The sequence below is a fragment of the Lactuca virosa genome, chromosome 5 (genome assembly GCF_052849685.1).
Source record: "Lactuca virosa cultivar CGN04683 chromosome 5, Lactuca_virosa_CGN04683_v6, whole genome shotgun sequence".
In the NCBI taxonomy this organism is placed as follows: domain Eukaryota; kingdom Viridiplantae; phylum Streptophyta; class Magnoliopsida; order Asterales; family Asteraceae; genus Lactuca; species Lactuca virosa.
This window is the reverse complement of record NC_136430.1, coordinates 81901273-81923508: the sequence shown is the minus strand read 5'-3', so window position 1 is coordinate 81923508 and position 22236 is coordinate 81901273. Positions and strand designations below refer to the sequence as shown.

The window sequence follows — 22236 nt, the reverse complement described above, 5'->3', positions numbered from 1 at the left end:
GCAACAAATGTTACGAAACCATACAATCAAACACAATAAACATTACAAATAACATAAAAACATTACAAAAGAGTCGTCTACATGAAAAAGGTTTCTTACGACTAACAAACATTACATAAAACATTGGAAATAAAACAGTCGTCTACATGAAAAAAGGTTTATCTTTTACCAGATTCCAAACGTCCGTATACTCGAAATCAGTTCCATCAAACTCGCACAAGTAATATCCATTCACGTCTTGAAGAAGTTCTTCATCATCTGCTTGAGAGCGTCGCATTTTCTCATGATTGTAGCATCGATTGAACCATGTGACTTTAAACTTTAAATCCATCCATTTACTAACAATATCAGGTTTTAGTCGTTCTTGTCCTTGTCCGACCTGATAGTTGAACCAATCCTACCGAGTTGTCAAAATGAGTTCAGGAAATCACGTATTAAGAAAAAGTTTCTCAACCCTACCGAGTTTTTTCCATAATCTGCAAAGAACCAATCCAAACACCTTCACGTACATTACGAAAGATCAGTACAATCGTTTCAAAATTTGTTTTGTGGCATTGGGATGTGTGGTATGTAATCCGTTATAATAAATCATTTAATTACCTTAGGTTGTTATATACCTAATATTCTTATCTTCACTTGCAGATTCGTACGTTTGTCACGTCTATGATACCAATCATATTCGTTGATCATGTACCTCTAATTGGGACGTACGTAACATCCATGTACATTGCGGTTGCTTTAGATGGAAATCATCAACCCCTTCTCATAGCGTTTGCTTTGGGAACCATAAACTGTGACGATTCATGGTTATGGTTCATGAGGAGGCTTAAAGAATGTTTAGGTGACAATACAGAAGTTGGTTTCATAAGCCATATGTCTGATTCCATAGACTTTACAGTTCAAAGAGTCTACCCTGATTCATATCATGGCTATTGTTGTAAAAATATAGCCGAGAAAATACGCGCTTCCACCGCGTGGAATACAGTGGTAGAGCAGTTGTTCTGGAAGACTTGTAAAGCGTATAATATGTCTGATTTTTATGCATGTTTGAACAACTTACAAAATCAGGTTAATGGGAATCATCTTCATTGGCTTGACAATATTCCCATTGCAAAATGGGTACGTGCTTTTTTTCCTAGAGTACGTTTCAATATTAAATTCATTGACATTCCCAACGTTGTCAATTGGTTTAGAAGAAACACGCATGAGTTTCCAATAACAACAATCATTGAAATGGTCCATGACTCGATGCAAGCAGTGTATCTTCAACGTGCTGCTTTTGGAGGTAATTATAAGTTAGGACATAACTTAAATGGTCAATTGATATGTTATTATACGTTATGCCATCATAATTTTTGTTTATTCATTCAGTACATTTCACAGGAGATTTTCATGGTCTTTTAACGCCTTATGCACTTAAGGTGATTCATAAAAGATTTATACACTCGGATGGTTGTAGGATTAGGCATATTGTTAGCGAAAAATATGAAGTGAGTAAGTATTCAACAACCAAATCTGTGCAATTAGATCGTGGTATTTGTAGTTGCGGTAAATGGCAAAAATGCGGTATACCTTGTGAGCATGCTATAGCTTCACTACAAAGGCTTGAAATTGCAGAAATCCATAGAATGGCAAATTTAAAGTTAAGCACCGCGATGTATCGAAATGGTTATCAAACTGAGACGGTCAATCCTATTCCAACCCGCAGGCATTGGGAAATACCAGTTGAAAGTGTTGTGGTCTTACCTCCACGACAATTCAGTTGAACTATATTAATTTGTATTCAGTTGTATGTTAACCGTAGTTGTAATGGTCTGTTGGCGTTGTTTAGTTTTTAATAATAAATATTTACCTTTTAATAAAAAATGTTTACCTTTAAATAAATAAAGTATGGATGACAACGACTAGACAAACAACTCTGCGAGCTGACAAACATTATTGCGAACTGACAAACACCTCTCTGCGGATGACAACGACTAGACAAACAGCTCTGCGGACTTACAAACACTTCTCTGCGGAGTTGAAGGGACTATCTATAGTCATGGATGGTCGTTGGATTTTTGGTATAGAGTTATAAATATTTTATAAATTTACAAATGAGTTCATCTTCAAGTTTGTATATTTGCTCGTGCAACGAAGTTGATTGTTTCTATTGTGATCCGATCGACCCTTTTCTTGCCCCATCACCAAATTTAAGAGACGGGTATATGTCTGAGGATACTTTGCAACAACTACAAGGGGCTGAAGAACAAAAAAAAAAAGATAAAGCGTCATCTCGAGCTCTCACTGAACGTCGTGACCTCATTGCGGCGGAATGCAAAGAGGTTGAGGAAAGGATGACGAATACTAAACAAGAAATCAAAGATCATGAGGATTGGATAAAAACAGCTAAGAAGAATATCAAACTGTCTGAAAAATGGCTAGCTGGCAAGGATGCGGAAATGATAGAACTTGGGAGGCAAAAGGACCATATGGAAGATAAAATACGAATTAAGGACGACTACATAACAATGGAGAAAGAAAAGTATCCTTTGCAATTCCCTTAAGTTGATTACTGTTGTTGTACGTGTGCAATTCCATTAAGTTAATTACTGTTGTTGTACGTTTGCTATATATGTTTCTGTTTTGTTGAATGTATTATCTTCGTTTTTTAGTTAGTATTCTAAAACAAAACATAAATTGATATCCTCTAAAACAAAGCATAAATTGATAATCATAATATTATCAATCATCTTTAAAATAAACAAACCATTTCAAAGTACACAAATTAATATCATCTAAAACAAAACATAATTAATAATAAATACACCATCAATCATTCAAATCAAACGTTGAACAATAGTCTTCTCTCTGCGTCCCACTCGTCCAGCGCGTCTCTTGTGTCCCGTGCGTCTCTACTGTCTCTTGCGTCATTTTTGTCCCATTCCCTTTCCCTTTTGTGTTACTACATGATGGCGCACTATTTGTTCTAGCCTTTTTTGGTTTCATTGGGACCAATGCCGGACAAGTCGCTGCATTATGTGTTGTACTATCACATCTACTACACCTTCTTACTATAGGTTCCTCACCTTGTGACGGGATACGATTTCTGTTTCTTGGTCTACCAGCTTGACGTGTATCCATTATCGGGGGTTTAACAACCATCATCTCAGAAGGAATCTCCCAATCACACGGTTCTGGAAGGGGGTAAACCGGCTCCTCATACGTACTCCGGTACGTTTCCATTTTGTAAGCATCTATAGCCAAATGTTCGAAGTTAGTTTTTTTCAAGTGCTTTAAGACCATTATGACATGACCACAAGGCAACCCATTTCCTTCCCAATATTTGCATGTACAAGTCTCTTGCCTCAGATCAACTATGCCACCATGTTTGAAATCATGCACTTGATATATTGCATCTAAAACACCAGAAACGGACCATCCTGTCGTACGCTCTTCATTTTTACTAACTACTTTTTCAGCCCACTCGGTTAGCACTGTTGAACGTTTCCCTGTAAAGAATATATATATAATTAAATTATTATTAGAGATAAATAAAGTCTAAATTAATTTCATACCTCCATCGATGCGATGCTTGTTACACCATTCCTGAGAAAGACGACGGAAGAACTCAAGAAGGGGTATTATAGGCATCTTCCTTGCATCTACAGATAAAGCGTTCATGGACTCTGCACTGTTAGAGGTCATGTAATCGTACCGTTTCGACGGGGAATATGCTCTAGTCCATTTAGCACGCGGAATTTCACTTAGATACGCCGCTACTTGCGACCTAGTAGAACTAAATCTAGACCACAATTCTTCAAAAACATTTCTTTTGTAAGCTTTCACAAGCCTCCAAAACAACACTTTTGTTTTGTCATTTTTCCCAAACTTGTGTACTATGTTTCCTAGTAGATGAAAAGCACACACGCCATGATGAGCTTGAGGGAATACATTTTCAATACTAACCCGAATTGCATCGCCCCGATCAGTTACAAAAGTCAATTCTTGACAATCACCAACACATTCATACAACTTTTCAAGAAACCATGTCCAAGTAAGACCACTCTCTTTTTTGCATATTCCGTGCGCAAGGGGCACTATCTGGTTGTTCCCATCCATAGCTACTGCATGCAATATGGTTCCCTTAAAATCACCCTTCAAATGCGCACCATCCATAATTATAACTTTACGACAAAAACGTTTGAACGCTCGTATCTGCAATATATTAAAATGGAACACATAAACACTCTATAATTTTTTACAAATAATTATATATTAAATAACAAGTTTTTGTATTTACCGTGCTCCCAATGGCATAAAAACAACACTCGAAACAATCTTCAAAATCTGTTTGTATATACGCCACTGTACCGGGATTATGCCTCTTCAAATTGTGAAAATAGATAGGAAGTTTGGAAAAACATTCTTCAGAGGATCCCAACAACAATTCCATAGCATATTGTTTTGCACGCCAAGCTTGTTTGTAATTTACATTAATTTCCAGCAAAGCATTCAAATCCCTTGATATTTCATTAGGCCTCCAAACCTTGGAACGAGTTTTTCCCATAATCTCATGCAATATAGTACCCATGACTTTTTTATTAGCATGCTTATGATTAGGGTGTATCTGTAATGACGAACATGTGTGCACGTTGTTGAAACTCCTGATTTCAAATTCATCAGTGGGAACAATGCGTTTTGCATATAAACGCCAACTACAGTTCTCAATTTCACAATATACCTCATAACGATTTTTGTTAGAATGTTTGGTCTTAAACTGAAACTTTTCTCTGGTAGCTTTAAGACTCAAAGCAAATATTAGTTGTTGTTTGTTATCATACGTTTGACGAACAAACATATCATCATTTGGACCTAAACTATGAAATGGTTCGGGTTCAACAATAGGATCAGGACAATCAGGTATGGGAGGCATACCGTAAAATATGTCTGAAGCTTTTTTCCCGTGTGTGAACTCATCTTCTGACCAGCCTTCATTTGACTCTTCACCATCTGACAAAGTTTTGTCACCCAGTCTTCCAAACTCATATAAATTTTCTTCTTCCACTGTATTCACTGCAACAGTTTCTTGTTCTGGACACTCTTCAACATTATCAGATACAATGTTTTCAACATTGTATGGTACAATCTTCTCAACCGCTTCTGTCGGTTCGACCCATCCCTCAAACACCTCCAAATACAAATGCACAATCTCCTTCGTTTCAAAAATTACATTTCTGAGTTGATGAACATCTGCTTCGTCTACAATATTCATAACATACCCATGAACCGGGTGTTGAAATGACAATGATATATTACTATGGAACAAATTAGCCTTACTTTTAACCAAATCAAACAATATTCGACGATCAAAGTTTGGCGGAAGCAGTATACCTAAGTTGTTAAACTTAGGTCTAACGTAGGTGTTAACCCCATTACTTATCTGCCAAAAACCCCCGGTACATAGAATAACAAAACTCATCTTTCTTTTGGAAAATAAATTAGTAACACTAGACAAATTTGATCGCAAATGGAGATAAGAAAATGAAAAAACAACATTTGTATCAAAAAATCCGTCAAAAAAACGTTCCAACCATTCATTCCGCAGAGTCATTAATCTCTCCGCGGAGCTCCTCGCCACTGGCTCTGCGGAGGGATTAAAACCCCAGCCAACCATCCCCTCCGCGGAGGGGTTAATGTCTCCGCAGAGGACCCCGCGGAGCAATTTTGTAAACAATAAAAAATTGTCACTTTATTAGATTCTGCGGTGGAAACAACGCTCCGCGGAGGTCCGCAGAGGGTCCTCCGCGGAATGCGTGTCTATAGCCGGAAAAGTCATTTTTTATGACTAAATTTTGAAATTGGCCCCCTTTTTTTTTTGTCTATTAGCGGTATTTTCCCTTTTTTATATCAAAACACAATAAGACTTCTAGATTACATCATTACAATATGGGTAATTTTGCTTTTGTCTCCATTCTCCATACATCGGTAGGGTTTGTGAAAGATTTGTACTTGAATGCTTGCAATCAACATTCCACAAGATGCATGTGTCAAATATCCGTAGGTGTTAGTATCCTCTCTAATAAATGAAGTTTTTTTTTGCCACTTGTTAATCTCTTATAAGTTTTGACACTTATCATTTTGTAGTATTTTTAAAATAAATAATATCCACATGTCATTTTATTGATTTTTTCAAATTTTAAAATTAAAAAGCCAGATAATACTTATGCTTATATATGTAAAGTATTCGTTGTAATAAATGTGACAGTAAATTGCAACGAATATGTTTCTTCCTTCCTTATTATTTCCAAATTTTATTTAAAAAAAAATATTTAATGTTACACTTTAATATTTAATATTTTTTTAATCAATCTGTGTAATACACGGGTTTAACACCTAGTTGGATATAAATACTAGATAGGCATCAAATAATTAATTAGAAAGCAAAGAAGGCATTCTTGAAATCAATTATGTTACTAGAGCTTAAAGATACCTAACCGTAGCCTTCGTACCATCCTTGATCCTTCTTCCCATAGTCCACTAACCTCCTTGATCCTTCTTCCCATAGTCCACTAACCTGCGAAGTTATATATGCAAAAAATTGCATTTTAAGCATCTTGGAATCATGTTATCACCACATGACTAAACCAAAAAGCATAAGGTTGGCCAATATGGAAGCCTTCTTACATGTAGGTACCTACGTGGCACCCTCCTTCCACACGTGAACAACGCCCCCAAAAGGCGTAGATGTCTTGTGGAGTGATGATAGTCACGACAGATCACAAAGACATTGATTGGTTGGGACGAACACGAAGACATCACTTGTTCTTGTTCTTCTCTCTCCCTCCCTCTCTCTACGTGTGAACAATCCCATTGTGTTGTAATGATGTTTGTGGAGTAAAGTTGTGATGAGGTGGCGTGAAAACACACGTGAATACCTTGTATACACACCAGATAGCCTAAGAAACCTCGATATAATAAACTATTTTCACAAAAGTTATTTTGGTCCTACCAATATTAGTTTAGAGAGTAAATTATAAAATATTAAAAAAAGCTATATTTATTGAGCTTGTAAATATTAAAAAAAATGGTAAACAACATAATTTGACGTAAACACGTCCCAATGTCCACATAGAGATCAATTGTGGAACACTATTAATATTTTGGATGTGTCAGACTTTGTACGCTGCATCCTGTGTGGAATATTATTTTTCAACGATTAGGCTCCTGTGGGGGCTGAGCTTGTAAATAAACAAGCAATGTGAAAAAGCTCAAACAATAACTTTTTTGATTTTACATAACTTATTTGACCAAATATGCTTTTGAAAAGATCATATTATTAATTTTCTTAAACATAGATATGCGATATACACTATGATGTATATATTAACCGACAATTGACCTTGTGAATGGAGAATGCAATACATTTATGGAATATTAAAGTGAAATTATAAAAATAATGATAAACTATACTAACTGAACGACTCATATCAACCAACTCCAAAGGTCACATGTAAGATCAATTGCAGAACACTACCGATATTTCGGATGCCTTTGAACCTTATACCTTCATTGCAAGACTATGGTGAAATTGTAGAGGAATGTATTTTGTGCATTGACATCTTTTTTACAAAAAAGAATTCTTTACCATCTCTTTAACTGAATTAAACTTGAGGATATAGCGGAAGTTATGTGTAATTTCTTTTATATGGAAGGATATCTAATCATATCTTGGTGAAATTGCTTAGGAATAAACCTTTTTAATATCAAACATTTCTGTTTATGCATCCACAAATTTATGAACTTATTGGATACTTATTCGGCAATTACGTCAACAATTTAGCTTTTATTTTATATATTTAAATGCTTATTTTGAAGTGTTATATTACTATATATATATATTTTCATTCTTAGGTTGCAGATTTTATGGTTGTTGCAAGATTCACGTGCGGAGATATTTGTACACGTAACAGGTATATCAACGCCTCCAAACCATATTCCCAGCCATGTCGATCTTAAAATTTAAAAATCTTCCACCACTCTCCCTCCTCCCGGACGCCAATAACCTTCAGCCTTCGCATTTATCGTCCATATCTCTCTCTCCCCCTATCTCTCTCTCTCTCTAGAATCCAAACATTATCATATTTTTCTGGTTTTCATTTCAAATTGGATCTCAATTTTGATTCTGTTTCGTTCCCCCAAAATCACCAAGTCAAACGATGCAGCGACTCGTTGACAACTTTCTCGCTGTCACAAAAGAGTTAGTTTCTCCCTCCCTCCCTCCTTCCTTCCCCAAATTCAATTACATAATTTAACGTGTGGGTAGTTTGATCGATCAAATTGGTAAATGCTGATTAATAACGGAGTTTGATCGTGTTGGTTTATACGAACATGAAGACGATTACAATGAAATCGTATGATGAAGATGTTCTGCTTCATTATAGGAATTTAAAATCGTTTTCGTTTTGTATTAAGCTTTCATATTTAGATAGCTGATTCAGCGCATGCATCACATGTTGTGTCTATGAATGTATGCATATACATGATTTTTGTTTGATTTGTAGCATTTCTGGAAACGACATCTATGCGAAATCACATATGTTTAATTGATGGGTTTAACATTTAGGCGTTAAATTCGTATTGTTTTGCTATTTCTGTTTCTGCTTCCCTTTTTAGGTTATATTTGTGACACATAGCTTCCATGTATACTCATGAACGATTAGAGAGCATGAGGATTTGAGATTCAATGATCAAAACTGATGAGAGATTATGAAAATTAAACATACATGGATGATTGTAATTAAATGTAATTCATTGTAAAAGTTGTCTAAAATCGATAACAATTGGATTTTGTTTATTTTATTCAGATCTGTGAAGACTGTTACTTATGAGTCATTAAGTAACATATTAAGGCTGATAAATGGATTGTCTGCACTATTATTGTCTATATTGCCTGGCAAGGCTAATATGCTTGAAGGAGTCCAAGGTTGGGAGCTCAAACCAACTTTGCGTGGCCCTAAGTTACCACGTTGGATGGAGGAGTAAGTTTATTTGATTGATTCTGTAAATAAATCATGTCTTAATTCTAGAAATTATCACATCGAGGTTTGAAATATTGCTTTTCCTGATAGTGGGGCGTCGTCATTTAACCACTTCATTCATGAACTATCGGTGGATTATGATTCAGCATCAAGTGTAGAGTATTCATCTGGAGAAGACTTGGATGATTATGATGATGCTTACATTTACCCTGCTTCTCCAATGACACCTTACGCAAAATTCTCACGAGCACCAAGCTTCACCAAACGTGAAAGGAATCGGGCTCATTGGATGTTGTCCATTATCATCTTCTTTTTAATTCCTGTAAGACTTTTGTTCGGGATACCGTTTTATATGTTTAAAACCATTTTCATGAGAAGCAGAAGACCACCTGTTACAAGCCCTGGAAGGGTGAAGAATTCACAAGCCGCCAAGAAAGGTCTGGATCATGTTGTTCAACGGGCTACTGACAAAAGACGCGGTGTTGTAGAGGTTCATTAATTTCTTCTTAATTCATATCTACCGCATAGAATTACAACGACATCCAAACTTCTTATTTACACGGGTTCTTTTGCATTGACAGGATCTTCATCTAGGAATAGAGATATGTATAGAAACCGTGTTTGATGGTATTCACCACGCAGCCCATTGTGTTCTTCATCCGTTGGATTCTCTAATGATGTTATTAAGGTGGTCTTCTTCGAATGGTGTTGGGAAAATTCCACGTAATGATTCAGGCACCTCGGTCTCCACTGCCACTCTTGCTGATACTGATCCTACTCCGACTGTAAAGAAAAGTAATTTAAGTACTAGACTCAACACAGATTCTCGCACATGTCGAGATGTCATTACAGGAGAAGGGTAAGAACAGTAACAATAAAAATAACTGTAACAATAATTATCAGTAAAAGTATGAAACATTTTCTCTTCGTTCAAAATTTCAGGTACCCTTATGAAGTTATTAATGTTGTAACATCCGATGGATATGTTCTCCTTCTGGAAAGAATTCCAAGGTAGAAATTTTGTTTTGTTAGTATTTTCTTTTTCGTGTTTCTATTCTTAAAAAGTTTCTTTGATTCACAATGTTGTAGGCCTGAAGCGAAAAAGGTTGTTTATTTGCAACATGGTGTATTTGATTCGTCTATGTGGTGAGTAATTATATTAACAATCTACAATGTGATACTATAAATAGAGAAATACAAATATAGCTATTTTTCGTCTACTCGGCTTCGGTTTCACTCCTTTTAGGGAGAACACGCCTTCGGTTTCATCTTACGGGTTATGGTTTCGTGATCTGTCTTTGGTTTCACGGCCCATTAACCCATTATCTATATTCACATGGGCACTGCTCATTTTCCTTTGCTTTTTTAAAATCAAAACCATTAAATTCAGATTACTTTACAACTTTAAAAACATTTAATAAAGATGCAACATAAACATTACTTTAAAAATGACAATTTTGTTTTTGCTAATAACAACTTTTCATATTTATATTTTTTCCTCTCAAATAATTTTGATCTAACAGTTTTCAATCATCATAATTTTAATGTTAAATTATTGGTATTTTATAAGTTGCGATTTTGATTTCTTACTATATTTTAAAGTTATGTTTTTTTGTCCATTACATGTTTTTTTATAGTTTTCGTTTTTATTAATATTACTTTTTATTATTATAATTGTCAATGTGGTATTTTACCAAACAATATATATTTTCAAACCTTATTTTTGTTCGTATACAAAATTATCTAGATTGAAAATTTATTTTTATATTCTTTTGGTCAACTTGCAAAGGAGTTTTCCGCCGCAACGCGTGAAGTGACTAAATAATAGTTATATTTAAACCTTAAAAAAAATTGTAGCTCATTTTTTACATTCGAACTTTCGAATTCTTCTTTTGATGGCATAAGAACGAAAGAATGTTTTAAGTGATGTTTTATTTAGCTTTTTACCTCGTCCGTTTTTATTACCAATTATGTGTATGTTTTTGGCCATTGTTTTTTTTTTCTTCCAAAAATCAAAAAATCTAATAGTATGAAGAACGAAACCGAAGATGACATTATCATCTGTTGTGGTACAAGTCTATAATGTACAGATTGTGCATTGCAGACTTGTATCATCGCAGATGGCAATGTCATCTTCGGTCTTGTTCTTCATATTATCCGATTTTCTTGTTGTTATGTGTTAGCACATAAACATGTACTTGTAGTTTGCATGATTTTAATCTATAATACCCTATTAAAACTTACATTGGATTAAAATAACAAGAGTAATTTATTGAAATCGTCCCTATGGTTTTGTTAAAATTACACGTTTGGTCCCTAACTTTTATTTCGCACTCGGACCGTCCCTATGGTTTGATTTTATTGTGTTTTTCGTCCCTTACATATATAAAGTTAGGGACCAAATGTGAAATTTTAACCAAACCATAGGGACGAAAAACACAACAAAATCAAACCAAATGGATGATCCGAGTGCAAAAAAAAGATTAGGGACCAAACCTGCAATTTTAACCAAACCATAGGAACGATTTCAGACCATGCCATGAAACTAAAGCCTAGATGAAAGGAAACGGCCAAATGTCATATACAATTATCTTAGAAATGAAAAAAAAATTATAGAGTTGGCCGAAATCAAAGACAAGGACATGAAATTGCAGTCTAGTGATGAAACCAAAGACGTGTTTGTCCGGATTTGACAAAACCGAAGCTGAGTACACGAAATCGAGCCTCCCTCGCTTTCTTTTTATGTTACCATTTTGTAAAAACATCAAAATTTTTTGCTATTTTATATTCCCTCCGTCCCAAAATTATAGTCCATCTTTCCTTTTTGGTTTGTCCCAAAATAATAGTCCACTTCTAAAAATAAATAACATTTTTACCAAAATACCCCCTCATTATTATTTAACCAACTAAGCATTTAATGGAACATTAAATGCAAAGTAAGGATAAAACTGTCATTTTATTAAATAAAGTTAATGGTAATTAATGTTTTTCTTAATATGTGTGTTTTTTTGTCTATGGACAATAATATTGGACGGATGGAGTAAAAAGTAAGGAATTAGATTAAATTTGTAATTTATTCTCCTATAAATTCAAGCATATATCTTCAACGATTAATCGTTGTTTTCTGGTTTTCTTACTAGTTGGGTTTCAAATGGCAATGTCGGGTCTCCAGCTTTTGCAGCTTATGACGCAGGTACGTGATATTCATCTTTCACAAACTTGCTAATAACTTTTCAACACTCAAATCGATAACAATTCTCTTCTCTATTTCAGGTTATGACGTTTTCCTTGGTAATTTTCGTGGTCTAGTTTCTCGAGAACATGTTGACAAAAGCATTTCTTCACGACAGTAAGTTCAGGGTTTAGAAATCAAATCAGGATCAAGTTTTATATCAGATATTGAAATGGCAATTTGGTATGATTTTGTAGGTATTGGCGTTACTCCATCAATGAGCATGGAACCGAAGATTTACCAGCCATGTTTGAGAAGATTCACCAAGTGAAAACTCAAGATCTAAAATCGTTGTCTGAAGATAACACAGAAGAAGAAAAAAACCCCGAACAGCAACCTTATAAACTCTGTGTAATATGCCATAGCTTAGGCGGAGCTGCGATTCTTATGTACGTCGTAACGCGTCGGGTAGAAAAAAAGCCTCACCGGCTATCGAGATTAATCCTTTTATCTCCGGCTGGATTTCATCACGATTCCCCGTTTTTCTTCACCGTAATCGAGTACACATGTCTCTGGTTAGCTCCGATTTTGGCCCCAATCTGTCCGGGATTATACATCCCCACCAGATTCTTCCGGATGCTGGTCCACAAATTAGCCAGAGATCTCCAAAACTATCCCGCCGTCGGCGGGCTGGTCCAAACCCTGATGAGTTATCTCATCGGTGGCGACAGCTCGAATTGGATCGGAGTGATGGGGTTACCTCATTATAACATGACTAACATGCCCGGCGTTGCTTTTGGGGTGGCGCGTCATTTAGCTCAGATCAAACGGGCGAGAAAATTCGTGATGTTTGATTACGGGAGTCGTGAAGCTAACATGCGAGTTTATGGTACGCCGGAGCCGATGGATTTAGGGGAACGGTATAATCTGATTGATATTCCGGTGGATCTTGTTGCCGGGAAGAACGATAAGGTGATTCTTCCGTCGATGATTAGGAAACATTATAGGGTGCTGAAAGAGGGAGGCGTGACTGCTTCTTATAAAGAATTTAATTATGCTCATTTGGATTTTACGTTTTCTCATCGACCAGAACTTCTGGAATATGTAATGTCTCGTTTGCTTCTTCTGGAACCAAATTTGAAGCTCAGGCAGTTGAAAATGAAGATGAAAAAAAGTTAAATTTATAAAGGTTAGTTGTTGATTGAACCTTTTGTGTTTTTTGATAATGCATAGTAGTGTTTAGCTAAGTCATAACTCTCTGAAACTAGAAGTTAGATATGGTTCTCTGTATATGTATGATATGTGTATGTATATTATATATCTATATCTCATCCATCCATTCTCCCTCTATATTTTTATGGGGATGGAGATAGATGCTTGGTGAGTAATGTAGATCTGAGTTGTATGGTTGGATTCTTTTGTTACTTTGGGATAGTAGAGGAGTTGGTGATAGAAAAGAAAGAACATGCTGCACGATATTTATATACTCTATCAAGGGGTGAGGATTATGAATTGATTGTTATAATTAGAGAGGAATGTAGAATGGTGTCATGATCAAAATTTCTTGAATTGTAAGGATTGTGTTTTTTCAGTATCCTTAAATAATACTAATTCTCTACTCACTAGCTAATAGCTATGTGTCTGTGAATCACAAACTTTGTATGGAAGATAATCCAAACCGATGGAAATTTCAAGTATAGACAATAAACAAGAAATCCGTAGTATGTATACCTATCTTACCCATAAAATGGAATAGTAGTTTTCAGAAGTTACAAACAGTTAAGATCAACAATTCCGAATTTGTGTCCCAAAATCCAACTTGTTCAGATTATGCTCCATATTTATATATTTTGAGAAACTGCCCTAAATTCTTCCTTAGGCATATTTTGACGTCGGTAGATTTTGTCTTAGTCAAATGTTGACTCAAGCAAATTGTGCCCTACTCAAATTCGAGCTCCTAATATTGATCTTTTACTTATGCCCATGTTTTCCATTATACTTGTAGACTGAAAATATGTTTCGGGCAAGTGCACCTTATACACAAAGGAGCGCAATCCTATGAATCCAATCCATTTGTCGTATCCATGATCTAATTAGTGTATACATGTGTGTACTCTGCACAACATGAATTGTATTAGATCAGGGTTGAATCCCTTTTTGGCGTTCATATAAATTCCAATAGCCTAAAATGAGAACATGGATTCTTGAGCTTAAAGATTTCATGAACACTGAATCTAGGAGGCATTTGGCAATGGTGTTGCTCCCAGAGATGAAGGATGATTACAACCCGAAGACTATTATAATAATGTTGGCACACTACCCAATGACTAAAGTGTAGGTTTGTAATGGCATCTCGACCTCTGATCCACAAGTATCAAAAACATTTTTCGTAAACTTAACCTTCATAAAACACATATAACTTGTCAAATAAGGTGAAATAATGCATATAAAATGCACCACACAATACCTATGGATGTTTCCTGTTAATTAATTGAACCAACCCACAAATTCATGAACATCCTACATAAACCGGTATAATAGTCTAAGTATTTTCGAAACCATGGCGTTATAAAAATATACTCGATGATCACTACAATCTTAGGTTGGTCCTTACGTCAACCTACTTATTTAAATAGTAACATACTTTGTGTATTATATTTATCTCCTGCTACATTTTTCTTTGTTTTGACTCAACCATATCAAACTAAAAATTATGAAGACAATTATTTTCTTGCAAAAGTATATCGATATTTTAACAACACATTAAAGTTATACTGGCTATTAAAAATATTTCGTAAAACCTTATACATAAAACTATAGAATAAACACCTATCTCCAAGGGCAGATTTAGGGGGTTCCTAGGATGGCCGATGCAATCCCTCAAATTTTGCAGCGCAATGTAAGTTTTTTGAAAAAAAATCCGGCGTAATGCAAATTTTTCCACATGCAACTCCCAAAATTATGTGTGCAACCGCTATTGTCCTGCGTTCCCCACTATAATCTATACATATCAGCTTTTATAAGAGCTTTAGAGAAATAGTATGAGATTATGAGAATATAGAGCTTGGTGAGCATCATGGTGAAAGTGAAACCAATGTGATAAACACATATTTATACCAACTCTAAAAATAAACAAACATACACGAACATGAACAAAATAATTTGTTAAACAAATGAACGTGGAAATTCGTTCGTTTATGCGTTCATTTGCTTGGTTAAAATTAAACAAATACTTCGTTCGTGTTCATTCAATTATTTTACAACCCTAATCATACCCATATCTTCCCCAGAATCCTCGAAAACTACACATTGGTGGTCCGGATGGGGTTTAGATTTGTCTCGAAACAGTCCTTTTTTTGGGCCGTTTCGCAACAATTTGTTTTTTTTGGATGACCTTTTTTGATCCGGTCATTTTTGGGACCTACTCGAGGTTTTTCTATGCATCTTTTTTGAGTTTGGTTTTGGTACTTTTTTGTTTTTTGGTTTCGGTTTTGAGTTTTTCCATTAACAAGTATTTGATTAACATTAAAATGATAGATTAAGGTGTTGTTTGTTTTTCTGAAGCAAAAATTCATAAAGTCTATGGACCACCTCTGCAAACCTCTGCGGCAGAAGAGGCGGACCAAACGGCTGCAGACTGTAATAAGAAGCGTGTTTGTTTTTGTTAACATCTGCAGACTGCTGCAGACATTAAAAAATTAGAATAAACTTATTTAATAAACCGAAAATGGCTGCAGACTGCTCCAATTTCCAAACTTTTTAAAATTTCACAACTCTATAACCTTGAATCCTAATCAAATCCCAACAACATTTGAATGATTGTTTTTATAAATAAATCTCCTAACACTCTAACTACACATCTAATCATTCAAACTTGTTTTTTTTTTCATTACACTATGTAGCATGTATAGGCAGTAACCTCAACTTCATATCACAAATGCACAATTTTCCATCTTCTTCGCCAAGAAACTGCTTCTTCTTTTTCTTCAACCCCCATCCAACCCCACCACCCACAAAATCCTCCAACATTGAGCATTCACCTGAGGGATGTCAACAAGGGTAAAATCGTCCAAACAAGGTTTGAATAGCAGATTCCATTCCAATATCCATTCAGCAAGAACTTCAATCGATATCAGCAAGGGTAAAATTGTCCAAAAAAACCTGGACAACTCCATCAGCAAGAACTTCAATAGATTTCACACTTGGATCCAAGAAATCAACATAACAAGCATCCAATCAGGAAAAAAAAACCGATTTCAATAACAATTCAGCAATAAACTTGCATCAAAAAAACAAAATCAACAACAATTTCTGATTCAACAACATCATCTTCAACAAAGAAAAAAAACAAGAAAACAATTTCTGGAGGAAGAAGGAAGAAGGAGCCGAAATTTATGGATGATTCAGCAACATATATGCAGAAATAAAGGAAATCAATACCAATTTATGATTTCAAACGAATCCAAATGCCAATTTCATGAGGAATCGATAGAAACAGGAAACAAAACGTACCTGTGAGGAATCGTTGGACTGCCGGACGAAGAAGGAAGAAGGAGGCGCCGACGACGGCAAGGTGGGGCGACGGTGAGGTGGAGATCGATGGGCAGAGACGATGCGCGATGGGTTTCGATTGCTGGAAGAAAAATAGCGGTCGTATGTTTTTTTGGGGTCGGATTTTAGGTTTGAAGGGGTGGGAAGAGATGGGAAGAGGTACAACAAGTGCTTCCCCAAGAAGCACACGGGCAGAGGTTTTAAGCCCCGAAGACTTCCGAAAAACAAACTGTTGTGGGACTAAAAGTGTTGCGCGTGTACTGCGCCCCGCAGCAATAAGAGCTTTGAAGAGGTTTTTCAAGAAAAACAAAGAACACCTAAAATTTATTAAAAATGATACGCTTAAGTTTAATAAAAGAAAAAAAATAGCTAGATAATGTGATTATAAATTGTGTAATTAATTGGCTATCAGGATCTTTTGTGTGACCGGCAAATGAATGACGTAAGCAATGACATAAGAAGCCATTATTGAAGACATGTGACCTTTCAATATGGAAAGGAATTATAATTATTTGTCATTTGTCTTTTATAATTATTATTGTCAAAAAGTAGTGTCTAGGATGTAACATAAAGTGTATAACCCTCAATAGTCTAGGGGGCTATAATGTAAATACGTTTGTCATATTGCAATCAAACGATTGCAACTTAATTATTGTACTCGGCTCCTTTGAGCCTATAAATAGGGCCTTTGCCCATATGGAATAAACAAGCTAAGTTTGAGTGTTTAAGATTTGAGTTGTTCTCAATCTTCTTCTGTTGAAATAGCTCGTCTATTTCTGAATAGCAGAACCCTATCCAAACATATCCATATATTCATATAAACATATCAAACCCAGACAATCAATCCATCGTCAATCCATTCTGACGCATCATTCAGGTATATTCTATCCTAATCATATTAATTCCGCCATGTCGTCAATATTGGTATCAGAGCTAAGTAACGTTCTTATTATTCTTATTATCAGTTTGCATATTCAATCTATCGTTAATAAGAATATATGCATATGCAGCATCATAAACATGATAAGCATCATAAACATGATAAACATCATAAACATGAAAATAAATAATCATTATTTTTAAGTACCCATATTCAAAAAATCATCGTTATTAAAACAATTAAAAATTATCGAAAGAAGATTTAATATCATAAATATGTCTCAAGATATTCTATTCAATTGTTATATTATTTCTCCATGATAATCTCATTCCGAGTTATTATAACTATTAATTCTACAAAATTTGAAATTTTTATTAAAATAATACTCGTTCTTAATAATCAAATTAATCAAATTCATGCTTGAAATATATATTTATGTCTAACAAAATTTTGATGAATTGTATTCCTAATAAAAATATTATTTTAAGAATACAGCAAATCCAAGAATCTATAAATAATTCTAAGAAAAATCTCAAGGATTCTTACAAACCTAATAATCAAGGTACGATTTTAAACAATAACCGTATTCATGATGTTAGATATTTCATAAGAACTAGTATTAAAATCCGTTACAAACAAATACGACGTCTAAAAACAAAACTATTTGTATTCTAAAACATATGTCTTTTAAACACTATTATAATTAACACTACTATTAAATAAATTTTAATCGTAACTTTAAATCTAAAACGAAACTAAACTATTATTATTATAAAATTATAATCATGAGTTTTTCAAGTCTAGATACAAATAAACAATAATTAAAATTTTTTCGTAAAACATTGAAACAATCTAAAAAATTTCTTTTAGACTTAAAAATAGATTCTGACATATCAATGATAAATTGTATATCTAATATTGAAGCAATACATATAATAAATAATAGTATAAATTGGAAACAAGAACAAATAAAAAATCTTGAAGATAAAATAACAAAATTAATTTGTTAAATATGATAGAAAAAACAACTACTTCACTAGAAAAAAGAAACTAAAAATTTTATATATGGAAACTTTACAAGAAAAAGTAGAAACACTAACTAAATTATTTGCAGCACTAGAAATTCCATCTGAAACGCAAGAAAATAATATAGAAATAGAAAATAATTCAGATGATAATGACGCAGAAGTAATATATGATTTTTCTTCAGATGATGAAAACCCTTATTCAAATCCATATAGAGATTCACAAAACAATTTTGGATTAAAACGAAAACAATCATATGTTGAAGATGATTATCAAAGTCAATATATTTATGGACCACCTTCATTAGAAGAAAATTTTTTATATAGACAAGGAATGGTTAAAAATAAACAAAACAAATGGAAAAAAAATACCTCCTCAATACATACCTAAATTATTTACATTTCCAACAAATTCAGATATTCTTTTTATTGATTCTGACCAAAATCCTGAAGCAAAAATTTAAGAATGGAGTAATAAAATGGGAGTACAAATTCAGTTAACCGAAGAATTAAGAAATTTACACCCAAAACACTTTCTTAATTATATCATTCATAAAACACAAGGTAACGCATATCGTTTCCTTTCATCTCTTGATGAAACCGAAACAATGATGATAGCCACCACCGATGCTATGGAAACATTTAAAAATGTATTAAGCCGTCTTATTCAGGAATTCATAGGAAAACAAATTGAAGATAAAATATCAAAAGAAGCTTTTCAATTAGAATCACTATGACATTTAACTAATTTACGAATTTGTAATATGTGTTATCTAGAACCATTTATATTGGAATATTCCGAACATTATTATAATTTAGATCCCACTAGAAAAAAGGCAGCGTTAGATATGTTCTATCAAAAACTACCATCATTAGTAAGCCAAAGTGTAATAAAAGATTTCCAAGAAGCATTACAACAAAATAAAGTTGCAGACACCTTAGGAGCACGAATAAGCATATTAAAAGCATGGATGCAGAAAAAATGTTTAGAACAAAAAACAGCACAAGATGCAAAAATTGATTTATGTTGTGACATCCTTTCTAACAAAGTAAATCAATATGGTTGTAAAGAAAAACAACAAAGTAAAAAGAAAATTTGGAAAAAACAAACTTATAAACCCAAATATAAAGAATATTATAAACAAGGGGAAAGAAAATATTTCCGAAATAGAAAACAATATAAACAAAAATATCAATCCAAAACAAATTATTGCCCATCGAATAAAAAAGATTGTAAATGTTGGATATGTCAAGAAGAAGGACACAAAGCTTATGAATGCCCGAAAAAGACTAAAAAAGAAAAAGAAACAAATATATTAAAAATTGCATACGACCTTGGATACGAACCCATAGAAGATTCAGATATAAATTCAGATATAGATATTTATGCATATACAACTGATTCTGATTAAGATGCAGGTACATAATCCTATGGGAAAAGTATTATTGGGACTAGATAACGAGGGAAACCTCATATCTGACCCATCAAAAGTATACAGTGATATGAAAGTATCACCAAAAGCATACATTGGTATGAAAATACCATCTGAAGTAAACAATGATAAAGTATACAATGATATGAAAATATCACCAAAAGCATACAGTGATATGAATATATCACCAAAAGCATACATTGATATGAAAATTTTCATATCAAACAATTTTCAGCAATTATTCAGGTACCCAAGAGACGCAAATATTCAATCCACAGAAATACTGAAATGGAAGCAATCATGAAGCAAATCAAACACCAGTTCAAACAAAAAGAAGAGCAAGAAGCATCATTAGTCAGACAACTCGAAGCAGTCAGACGAGAAAAAGAACAACTACTACAAACAATACAAATTCTATCATCCCAATCAGTACCTAAAGAAGAAGCAGCTAGCAGTTCAACAACGAAGCAACCAAAAGAAGACATTCAAGAAATTTCATCCGATGATAGTCAGCCACAAACAATGCTCAAGTCAGAAAAACAACCTATAATACAAAATCCAGAAGAATACCCACCACTTCAAGCAGATCAAAATATAAAGAAATGGTACGTAATTTTCAACGGAGAAAACAAAGGAGTATATGACAATTGGGGAATTGCCAGTTCATATATTCTTGGAAGAAATATTATTCACAAAAGTTACAAAACAAAAAATGAAGCAGAAGCCGCATACAACGAAGCATACAAAGCAGTGATAAAAGATAACGTAGAATGTTCAAAAACAGTTCTCCTAACACCACAAAAACCTATAACCAGCTTCACACCACAAAAACCTGTATCCATCCCAAGATCCCTTAACCAATTAAATGCAAAAATTGCCCTTGAATCCATTCTATCAACCAAAGAAAAAGAAGCCATGAAAAAACCATCTGCCAAAAAATTCGTTGAATTATGGGATAGCCTCGTTTCCTACACCGAGGTCCATTCTTTAATGGGCTTTTACCCAGTAGCCAGGCGACCAGGCCCTAAAGCAGTTTTCCTAGCCGATTTATCAGATCCTATGACTTTATGGGATTATTTTATTCATGGATTCATCGACACTATCTATCTAGAAGGCACCAATTTACACTGCATCAGCGAATTTCCCTCTGTTGTGCAAACTATCATCAGAAATTATAAAATACGCTTTGCAAAACAAGAAAGAGGATTATTCATCAAAATGCATTCTAGCTACCCAATTTTTGATGAAGAATCTCAACTAATTGTCCCAAGTATTACTTTTGCAAACATGGGAATAAGCAACGGCTCAAAACCAACAAAAGATGATCTACCCCATGAATCCCCAACACAAGAACATCTAATCTTTGCACTTGCCGGTGTTTATTTAGCATCATCACGCATTGGCAACGGTAAAGATCAAAGGTCAAGAATCAGAGTAAATTATGCTAGTAAAACTTTCATTATCTACTCTTTAACAGACAATGAAATCACTCCGGAAGCAATGAAAGCAATTGAAACATTCGAACAACCTTTCGAAAAAATTTCTCATCAACTGGCTGAATTACCCGATGATATCAAGAAACAACTTTGCAAACATATTATGCATGCTCCAAGACACAATTGCAGTCACTGTTCAGAAAACACAGAAGAAACACCATTCATGGAAGATTAACGACAGCCATGACACAAGCAAACATTATTCAAAAACATGTCTTTTCGGAGGCGGGAGGAATGACGTAAGCAATGACATAAGAAGCCATTATTGAAGACATGTGGCCTTTCAATATGGAAAGGAATTATAATTATTTGTCATTTGTCTTTTATAATTATTATTGTCAAAAAGTAGTGTCTAGGATGTAACATAAAGTGTATAACCCTCAATAGTCTAGGGGGCTATAATGTAAATAGGTTTGTCATATTGCAATCAAACGATTGCAACTTAATTATTGTACTCGGCTCCTTTGAGCCTATAAATAGGGCCTTTGCCCATATGGAATAAACAAGCTAAGTTTGAGTGTTTAAGATTTGAGTTGTTCTCAATCTTCTTCTGTTGAAATAGCTCGTCTATTTCTGAATAGCAGAACCCTATCCAAACATATCCATATATTCATATAAACATATCAAACCCAGACAATCAATCCATCGTCAATCCATTC

At 34.2% G+C, this 22236-nt stretch overlaps 2 protein-coding genes across 2 annotated transcripts; one reads left to right on the top strand and one right to left on the bottom strand.

Annotated features, from left to right (window-relative positions):
- Positions 1 to 2811: 2811 nt before the first annotated feature.
- Positions 2812 to 5254, bottom strand: LOC145111426 (uncharacterized). Its single transcript, XM_079047703.1, has 3 exons — positions 4283 to 5254; positions 3558 to 4197; positions 2812 to 3491 (listed from the first exon to the last, which is right to left on the bottom strand). The coding sequence occupies exons 1-3, from the start codon at positions 5252 to 5254 to the stop codon at positions 2812 to 2814; spliced, it is 2292 nt and encodes a 763-aa protein (XP_078903829.1).
- A 2768-nt stretch (positions 5255 to 8022) lies between these two features.
- On the top strand, positions 8023 to 13670 carry LOC145117644 (uncharacterized). Its single transcript, XM_079053947.1, has 9 exons — positions 8023 to 8239; positions 8847 to 9020; positions 9111 to 9510; positions 9602 to 9879; positions 9963 to 10031; positions 10110 to 10166; positions 12161 to 12213; positions 12294 to 12369; positions 12450 to 13670. The coding sequence occupies exons 1-9, from the start codon at positions 8199 to 8201 to the stop codon at positions 13369 to 13371; spliced, it is 2070 nt and encodes a 689-aa protein (XP_078910073.1). The 5' UTR covers positions 8023 to 8198; the 3' UTR covers positions 13372 to 13670.
- Positions 13671 to 22236: the final 8566 nt, after the last annotated feature.

What these genes read in the sequence shown, in the direction of transcription:
- LOC145111426 (XM_079047703.1), bottom strand. Translation starts at nt 5,254, where the DNA reads ATGAATATTGTAGACGAAGCAGATGTTCATCAACTCAGAAATGTAATT. An exon ending in TTTATGCCATTGGGAGCACG is followed by an intron (nt 4,198 to 4,282) that starts GTAAATACAAAA and finishes AATATATTGCAG; the next exon opens with ATACGAGCGTTCAAACGTTT. An exon ending in CAAGCATCGCATCGATGGAG is followed by an intron (nt 3,492 to 3,557) that starts GTATGAAATTAA and finishes TATTCTTTACAG; the next exon opens with GGAAACGTTCAACAGTGCTA.
- LOC145117644 (XM_079053947.1), top strand. Translation starts at nt 8,199, where the DNA reads ATGCAGCGACTCGTTGACAACTTTCTCGCTGTCACAAAAGA. An exon ending in TTTCTCGCTGTCACAAAAGA is followed by an intron (nt 8,240 to 8,846) that starts GTTAGTTTCTCC and finishes TATTTTATTCAG; the next exon opens with ATCTGTGAAGACTGTTACTT. An exon ending in TTTTGCAGCTTATGACGCAG is followed by an intron (nt 12,214 to 12,293) that starts GTACGTGATATT and finishes TCTCTATTTCAG; the next exon opens with GTTATGACGTTTTCCTTGGT.